The 9,752-nt window shown below is 47.9% G+C and overlaps 1 protein-coding gene across 1 annotated transcript; it reads right to left on the bottom strand.

The window, feature by feature from the left end:
• Positions 1-723: 723 nt before the first annotated feature.
• TAL2 (TAL bHLH transcription factor 2) lies at positions 724-9,221 on the bottom strand. Its single transcript, XM_066365635.1, has 2 exons — positions 9,169-9,221; positions 724-1,286 (listed from the first exon to the last, which is right to left on the bottom strand). Exon 2 carries the CDS (start codon positions 1,274-1,276, stop codon positions 959-961), a length of 318 nt encoding a protein of 105 aa, XP_066221732.1. The 5' UTR covers positions 1,277-1,286; positions 9,169-9,221; the 3' UTR covers positions 724-958.
• Between the last annotated feature and the right edge of the window lie 531 nt (positions 9,222-9,752).

A 9,752-nucleotide genomic window follows, 5' to 3' on the forward strand; every position in this document is an offset into this window, starting at 1 on the left:
GCAGGTAACACCTCACACTTCTACAGAGATAAAGGATGCGATCCACCTGTATCAGCTGCGTTCCTGAAATCCTCACATGTCAGGAGAGTCTTTTCTCCACAGATTTTTCCCACAAGGCTCCAAGGGTTTTTCTGCAAGGGCTAGCTTTACAATTCATCAACCTGAAGACTTACTTTGTTCGCCCTTGATCAAACATGCTACATTTTTCAAAACAAACTTAAATATGTTCTGAGGGAAGAATTTTCTATTCATCTGAAATGCATAAGAAAACTTCCTTATAACTGAAAACATACTGAGCGAAATAGTGATTTTCAAACCTGTTTTTTCTTTTTTTTTTTTTTTTTTTTACTTTTTTTTTTTTTTTACAGAAACAGAGAGAGAGTCAGAGAGAGGGATAGACAGGGACAGACAGACAGGAATGGAGAGATGAGAAGCATCAATCATTAGTTTTTCATTGCGCATTGCGACATCTTAGTTGTTCATTAATTGCTTTTTCATATGTGCCTTGACCACAGGCCTTCAGCAGACTGAGTAACCCCTTGCTCGAGCCAGCGACCTTGGGTCCAAGCTGGTGAACTTTGCTCAAACCAGAGGAGCCCGCGTTCAAGCTGGCGGCCTCGGGGTCTCGAACCTGGGTCCTCGGCATCCCAGTCCGACGCTCTATCCACTGCGCCACCGCCTGGTCAGGCCAAACCTGTTTTTTAACCTGTGATTGTTTTTTGTTCGAACAACATCTTACATAGATCTTAGATACATAAAACAGACAAAAACAGGCTGCTTTGCCGGAAGCCCCAGGTATGGTGGACTCCAAAGTCGCGTCCCTGAGCCAGCTCCTGGGGAGCCTACATTCAGGCCTCACAAAACATTCATCTGGTTGACTCTGCAACATACAAAAGGCTGTTGCTGGCCAGTGACTTCCGAACAAGTGTTTCCACGGGTGCTGAGAGTCAGGGCCGCACTAAGGGATGTGGTGGCGTGGGCCAGGTGAAGGGACCTGGCAGTCACTGAGCCGAGTCCTGTCTGGCGGGTGGGGTCCTTGGGGAAAGAGTCCCAGAATGTTTCCCGGGGCAGCCGCTCCCGTTTGCTGTAGGCTTTGCTCCCCCAAGACCTTGACCAGGAAGTTGATATACCTCATTGCCAGGCGAAGCGTTTCGTTTTTGCTCAGCTTTTTGTCCGGAGGGTGAGTGGGAATGAGCTTCCTGAGCCTGGCAAAGGCGCTGTTGACGTTCTGCTGCCTCCACCGCTCCCTGGAAGTTGTGAAGATCTTCCTGGTCATGTCTGAGTTCCTGGGGCGGGAAAGAGAAAGGGCCCACACCCTGTAAGAGGCCTGATGCTCATCCTTGTCCTGTCAAACCCCGAGATGTTTAATCTTCTTCACCCAGATTTTAGCAAATTCATTTTCTCATTTTCAGGGTTTTTGAATCCTCCTTTGGAGGAGGGAAGAAATGTGGTAGAAGAAAGGGCAGGATGAGAACACCACCCTTTGGCCTTTTTCTCCCTGGCTGTTTTAAAGCCCCCCGGTTACAAGGCTGTTCCATCCCAACACCCCCATTACTTCTTTTATAATCAACTCTTCCTAACTGTTTGGACTCAGGCACAGCACAGGATTGAGTACATGTACAGGACTGAATAATAAAGTATACATTTAGCCAATAGAGGGTTGAATACGGATTCTATTTTAAAAAGCTGTGATTCTAGGTTTCATCAATAAGACAACATTTGGAATGATGGAAAGGATGACACATTTCTCCTCTCAGCTGGCAGAAGATTGGACCCCACAGTGGAAGAGCTAAAATAGCCAGATTGGACCACATTTAGAGGAGGATGAACAGGGAGATGAAGAGTCCTGCAAGCCTGTTGTAGCAAGTACAGAAATGAGGACATTTAGGGTGACAAAAGAAGACAGACGAGAGGCAAGTGGGTGACGATTCGGCCTGGACCTGGGCCTCGCCAGGCTCTGTGTATGTGACCTCTCCAGATCTAGAGGCATGATGATCCTCTTAGGAGCAGGGCCCCCTTTTATCACGTGGTTGGGACTGACATGCATCGATGGGAATGTTTCCGAGCATCAGCTAACGAGCCGAAGCCTGGCACCTGACTGCTGGGTGCTCCGAGCTCACTGCTATCACCGGGCCGCCTGCTGCAGTCTCGGTGACCTCAGCAGTCCGCCCCTTCCTCTTCCCCCAAGAGCAGTAAATACTCCTAACTCCACCCCTCTACATACGCCTTGCTCTCTTCCTTGAATTCCCTCCTCACTCTCCTTGCCTATTTCTACACACTCTTTAAAGAACAGCTCAGATCCTCCCTTTCTATGAATCCCAGGCCCCCCATGCCCTCTCCTTGCTGAAGTCCTATATACCAGCCCTTGGTGGCAGACCGAGGCTCTTAGGAGAATCAAATAAGTTAGTATTTGTAAATCACTTATAACAGTGCCTGTCACATAGTAATTGCTATAGACATGTTGATGAATAAATTTAACAGAATATATTTGTCAATAAAAATGACTTGTGGGGTACTGAACATTCCTTGAGAAGGATAACTTGTCCTTCTATAACCAAGCCTGCTGTAAGCTTCTGGTTCTTGGTGCCTCTGTCCTTTTATTCTAACCCTTGATGTAAACCCGCTCTGTGCCACGCCCTGCGCCATGAGCCGGGTTTGTGCACATGGTTGGACAGGACAATATACTTGTCCTCCAGGGCCTTACTGGACGGTCTGGTGAAGGAGGTAGCACATGTATAAACACCTAAAAATCACAGTGCCATGTCCCGTGCCCTAAGGTCCAGCTCCAGAACCACACTGCCGACTAGAGGAAGGTATACAAGGGTCATATCAAGGCCAGAATAATCAGGTCACAGCCACTGAACTCTCCCCTAAATTCTACCGGTCTTTTATTTCCATTTGGATCTTCATGGGGATATGAGTTTGTGGGTAAACATCACAGGTCTACGTTATATAAAGCCTCAGGCAGAACGTCAGGAATTCAGTAGGTGCCTCTCAAAATGCCAGCTTCCTTCCACAACTGTTGTTTATATTAACAGCACACATAGCAGGAAGGAGTTGGAGCGTTAAAAATGGGCATGTACAGTCCTGGTTGGGTAGCTCAGTAGGTCAGACCATTGTCTCCATACACCAAGGTTGCAGGTTCAGTCTCCAGACAGAGCACGTAAAATAATCAGCCAATGAATGAATGCATAAATAAGTGGAACAACAAATCAATGTTTCTCTCTCCCTTCCCGCACTCTAAAAATTAATAAACATTTTAAAATCAAAAATATCAAAACTTACTTATTTTTTAAAAAGGGCATGTATGTATGGTAGCCAAGTGTGGACCCATTTTACTTGAAAAGAACCTAAAATATTTGACTTGTTGAGGCCCCATTGAAGTGAAATAAAGCACGTTCTTTTCTAATGTAAAACCCTTGGAATTTCTGTCTCTCAACTTCCCTCCTGTTTAAGTGGCTCTCACCTTGGGCCGCTCACTGGAATCAACCAGGTTGCACCTCATACCAATTAAATAAAACCTCTGAGGCATTAGCAGTTTTTCAAACCCCCCAGGTAGATGAGCTGGGTCCTCCAGAAAGCATATGCTAACTAGGAGCTGCACGTACAAGCAGTTCATTGGGGTAAATGCCTGTGAACGACGAGGGAGGAAAGTAGAATTGGGCAGAGAAAGCCTCCAGACTGCAGTGCACATCTGATACCCAGGAAAGAAAAGCGGGGAGGAAGCAGGACGGGTCAGAAGAGCACCCACCTGCAGTGCGGATCTGAAAACGTGGCAGTCAACCAACAGATAGCTCTTGGGTACAGACTGCGTACTAGAGGGGACCCCATTGGGCAGAAATAGCCAGATCCCGGTAGCCTGGACCCACTCGGTCACCGGCTGGGAGCCGAGAACCATCCTGAAGGCAGTGCAGCTGGCGGCTGGCGGCTAACTGCAACCCTTGAGGATGAACCCCAAGTTCTTTGTTAATGTGAGATCCAAGCCACGTACACATTTCCATGTCATCTCGGGGTGTGGTCCATGCTGCGACCCAATGCTCTACTCCCCACACAGGACCGCTCTGATGCCTAGCACAACCTGCTTTAATCAGGAAGCCGGGTATTCACATACAAGACACCTGCCATCCTAGAGGAAGGTACAGCAGTACAGAACAGAAGAAAAAAGCCACCCTTTCCTTCAGATGCGTGTTCTAATCACAGCAGCGAACACTACCCAGCCACGAGGCATTCTGTGTCAGTTCACCTGAGCCTCAGTTCCCCAGCTATCAGATGGGTTAACAAAACCATGCTCTCCTCTCAGGGTTGTTGTAGGGATGAAATGAAATGCTGCACATGAAGGCATCCCGTGAACTGCAGTCAGGACAACGTGAGCAAACGGAGCCCGGGCTTTGTGCCAGGCACTGTTTCTGTGTGTGAACTCAGCTATATTCACAGGGAAGCAGTGCTGGTTGTGCTGAGTGCTGGACACGCTGCGGGGGTTGCCCTAGGGATGGAAGCATGTTCTAGGGGTTCGTTCACCACACAGGATGCTTACAGAGGAGCCAAGCGGGGTGACCCCAGTTAACCGGAACAATCCACGCTGATACCTCCGAGCCCTGACTCCATCAAGTCAGACATCAGGTGAGGCATCCAGTGATGGTTAAAAGCACAGACTCCAGAGCCGGACCCTGGTTTGGCTTCTACCACTATTCCTCCTGCTTGTGTGACCTTGAGAAATCTCTTAGCCTCTCTGTGCCTCAAATGCCTCATAGGTGAAGGAATACTTGGGGTGCTATCTGTGAGGACACATAAAATGATACACATATAGTACCTTAACACAGTGTCTGGCACACAGTAAGTGCTCAATGCATATTGAACAATTACAATTGTCCTACAAATAAAACAGAGAACAGTAAATGTTGGTTGTGATTTATTAATTTTTTTCTAATAAAGAAGTGCCCTGGCTGGTTGGCTCAGTGGTAGAGCATCAGCCTGGCGTATGGATGTCCCGGGTTCGATTCCCAGCCAGGGCACACAGGAGAAGCGACCATCTGCTTCTCACTCCTCCCTCTCTCACTTCCTTTCTCTCTCTCTCTCTCTCTCTCTCTCTCTCTCTCTCTCTCCCCCCCCCCCCTCCTGCAGTCATGGCTCCTTTGGAGTGAGTTGGCCCCAGGTGCTGAGGATGGCTCCATGTCCTTTGCCTCAAGCACTAAATAAATGGCTCCTGTTGCAATGGAGCTAAGGCCCCAGATGGGCAGAGCATCGCCCCCTAGTGGGCATGCCGGGTGGATCCCAGTCAGGTGCATGTGGGAGTCTGTCTCTGCCTCCCCTACTCTCACTAAAAAAATAAAATAAAATAAAACAACGCTACAGTGCAGTAGCTTTATTTATGTATTTGTTTATTTCACTCTATAGGAGTATATGGATATATGTGTGTGTGCATCTGTGTGTACATGTGTGTGCATCTGTGTGTGCATCTGTGTGCATCTGTGTGTAGATGCAGAGTGATATACCTGGAAGGATTCAGGCCAAACTGTCAACAGGACCTCCTTGGGGAGGACAGTGAGTTGCGTGAAGATAGAAAAATGAGACTTGAGTGTTTTATTCTATATACTTTGGCATTATTTTACATTTTTATATAAGAAAGTATTCATATTTGCTTCAAAATAGAAAAAAATTAAGAAAGTTTATAGGCTTTAATGTAGAAAGACCTGGCATGAATCCCAGCTCCCAATTCCCTAGAAATTCTGAGAAAATCAGTTAAATTCTTTAAGCCTCTGTTTTCTTTCCTGGAAAACGGAGATAGAACCATCCTCAAGGTTCTTGTGAGGATTAAGTGAGACATTCTAGAAAGTATATAAATATACCAATATACTATGTGCCCAGCACATAGCTGCTTAATAAATACAAGGGTTCTCTTCCCAATACACATGGGAAGTGTCATTACTCCAGAGAATGACACTTCTCGATCATCTCTGTGCTGCAGGGACATGCCCTCAGCCAGCTCCTCTATCCGGCTGGACAGTTCAGTGCTGTGCTGGGAACCCGGAGGGGAGCAGAGGCGGAGCAGCAGCAGCAGGGGCAGGCTTCCGGCTCCTCCGCCAGCCGCTCACCTCCATTTCCTCTCCCTGCTGAGACACTCCCAGTTGGACTCATGGGCCAGTTATAACCATCCGCCCTCTAAGATTTGGCATCGACACTCCTTGACTCTACGTGCCAGATACTATGCCCGCTGCCTGCGTGACACAGAGAGGGAAGCACAGGGGCTGCTGGGGCAGAGAAACAGCACCTAACTTAGGCATACGGGGGGCTTCCCCGCAGACCGTGTGTCCTCCCGAGCCAGAGGGCCGGTCCCCGGGCCCTCTTCCTACTCTGAAATGCCACGGCACCCACTACTGCCAAGTGTCTAACCTACGCCATTTCCAAATAGCCTCGCTTTGGTCTTTCAATGAAAACATAACTGCTGTCAAACTGTGTCCAACTGTACCTAAAATTCAAAGTTGAAAACTAAATCAGGAGGAGTGTAGATAGAAAACTGTCTCATTTACTCCCAACAAAACTGGCTTCTTGCAGCCAGGACTATGGGAGCAAAGTTACTTCCAAGCTTCTCTTGTCAAAGGAGGGTTCAGCTCATTTGGTAAGTCTACTGCAGGCCCGTAGGGGGCCCTTTTCAAACTGGTGAGAAAAAGATTAGGCAGGATAAACTAACTGTGCTCTTTTCTAAGAGGGCGTGAATCTATTGTGCTAGAAGCAGACAGAGGGAACAGGGGGAAGACACACTTCTGAAACAAGGCCTGCCAGCCTAGGAGGTGCTTAAAAATTACTTGTTGATTTATCCTCAAGTGTGTTTCTCTCCTCCTCTATAAAGGAAATAGAAATCAATGGTTTAACAAGCTGGAAAAACTCAAAGAAGAGCTCACCGGAAAATTACTAAAGTCCGTATTTGGGTGGTAAACACACAATGCAATCATATACAGATGATGTATCATAGAATTGTACACTTGAAACCTATCTAATTTTATTAATCCATGTCAACCCAGTAAATTTAATAAAAATTTAAGAATCGTATTTAGTCTTTTTCCGTATTCCGTCTTGATTTCAGAGTAATTTAAGAGCTTTAAAAAAATACATCAGATGCCATAAAATTAGAAAACATCTGATAAATGTCAAAAACAGAGGTGAAGCATTTTGTCCCAGGCCACATGGGAATCAGTGGCAGAGCCTGTGTCCCGAGCCTGGGTTTTCATGCACCTGTGTCACCACGGACTGCTGTTGGGTCAGGGTCCCTAATGTTTTGTGCACCCTGGACCCCTCTGGCAGTCCAAGGACACCTAGGGATGGATGCCATCTCAGGACAATGATTTTAAATACATGCGGTAAAAAGCCTTTGGTTCTCATCTCAGAACGATGATTTTAACTGCATCAGTTAAAATACATAGGCACATAACCAATTATACTTATTAGTTATTAAAATAACTACACGTATACAGTCATACATGTGCTTTTTGTTCAACACTTTAGATTTATTACCATAATTTCTAAATAGTGATATGTAAATGATTTTTTTCCCCCAAGAGATCTGTAGCACCTGTCATGTGAAAGTATCTGTGATTTCTACTGGTGACAAAGTCACCAGGGCTGCTAATGTCACTGCAGTTTATGACCCACATTCATAAATAAAGGAAAGGTGAAATTTAGATGAAAGGTTAGTGGAAAGAAAGATATAGCTTTTTTTCAAAAAAATATACAGAATCCCTGAATTCTATCTACATACCCTTATCAGTCATGGCCTCAGTTACAACCCCCATAGGAATGCTGGACTGGAGGAATGTCCCAGTAAGCAAACCTCTATTTATATTATATTGTCACCACAGAAGGTAAGAGGTTAGTGGAGAAAAGAATAACAACTATGCCCCCAGAGAAGCTGACTAATTCCCCCAATAGGAGCAGCTGCTTTTTCATGCTGGAGGTTCCTGGACACAGAGCCCACCGGGGGTCAAGGAGACGATATGCAACACAGACACACGGCTAACCCGCCTGCGCTGGCCTGTCCAGAACACAGACACACGGCTAACCCGCCTGCGCTGGCCTGTCCAGAACACGGACATGGCTAACACGCCTGTGCTGGCCTGTCCAGGCACTCAGACACACGGCTAACACGCCTGCGCTGGCCTGTCCAGAACACAGACACGGCTAACACGCCTGCGCTGGCCTGCCCAGGCACTCAGACTCATGCTGCTTTCTTCATAAGACTATTCTCTCTTCCTGGCATTTGGTCTTATGTACTTGTCTCTTATCTTTCTCTTGAAAGTAAGTGAAAACACTCCAGAAAGGCAGAGACAAAGGGTGCTTTCTATAGCTGCATTAGTAGAAGATGCCTAAACTCCAACCCAGGCATAGCTTTGCCTTCTGAAATGTTTGGAGAAGTCATACAGACTCATTTAAGAAAAAAATAATCAAGTAGTATACGAGTTTATAAAGTAAAAAATAAAAGGCTCCTTACCTATCTATCTACCTATTTAATCTCATTCCCCCAAAGTAGCCAGTTTGGTATGTACACATATAATATACATCTTTCTATAGAATATAAAAATCAGAATACATGCGATTATGCAGGTTACTATTCTCGTTAGACTACTCTGCATGTTGATGTTACAAATAAATCCATTTACCGTGAATTACCAGCCTTTGGGTGGGCACTGGGAGAGCCACCTGTTTGTCCAAGGTGTGCTCAACACCGGCTCCTCCCCACCTACACTGCCCAACCTGCTGCCATGCCCACTTCACTTTTCGGCTTTTCCCCTTGCTCCCCCTGCCTGCAGTGTCCTGTGCTTTGTGAAGAAGTAGTTCAGGCGCTGAGGCAAGTTGCGCATCTGCCAGGTGTCCGTGAGCCTCTCACCTAACGCAGGAGCTACCTGAATGGCCCTCCAGGTGCTCTGAACGCACATCAAAGTGAGGCTGGCCCCAGCGCTAGCGAACCGGCCAGGCTCCCGGAGCTGCGCCACGCCCCTGCCCTGCCAGGTCTTCCCCTGGGTTGACTTGGTGGTGGCTACCAAGTCACCTCCGCACTCCTGCCCTCCCCGGCGAGTGCGGCTCGGGCTCGGAGGCTGTGCTGGAGACCTGTGGGCCCAAGAACCTACCTGGCGGCCCCCACTTTCCCCACCCCAGCCCACCCCGGAGTCGACGCACCTCCTGGTCAAGAGCCGGAGCCCGCGCTGTCGTTGTCACCGGCTGTGTGCGCCCTCGTCTGGATGCCCGCCACCGCCGCCGCCGCCTTTATAGGACACCTCCCTTTGTTAGTGAGGCCCACGGGGCCCCTTCCCTCCCGGGACTCCCGCCAGTCCCGCCCCACTGCCCGTGTCCCCGCTTCCCTGGACCAGCCCTTCCTGTGCCATAGATAGAGGGCAGAGACGTAGGGAGAACCCGTTTTGTGTAAGGTTGGGGGCCAGGAGGGGTCCTGCCACCCACCTGGGCGGCAGCTAGAAGCCCTGTGTGCCGCTTGCCAATCCTAGGGAAGTCGGAGAGATCAGTAATTCATCAGATGTCAGTTAGTTAAGCCCCAGCAGTCTCCAACTGTACTGTGAGAATCACTTGCTCCAGAATCAGGGTGAGGGGAGGTGGATCGCAGCACCCACACACATCCAGACCCGCCAGATCAGGGTTTCTGGGAGTGCGATCTGCAATTCCCAGTTTTACTAAGTACCCAAAGAGATTGAGATGCACGAGAATTTCATCACTGCACTGGACAGACTCCGGATACGTGGATCACGTTC

The sequence above is a fragment of the Saccopteryx leptura genome, chromosome 2 (assembly GCF_036850995.1).
Source record: "Saccopteryx leptura isolate mSacLep1 chromosome 2, mSacLep1_pri_phased_curated, whole genome shotgun sequence".
Lineage (NCBI taxonomy): Eukaryota > Metazoa > Chordata > Mammalia > Chiroptera > Emballonuridae > Saccopteryx > Saccopteryx leptura.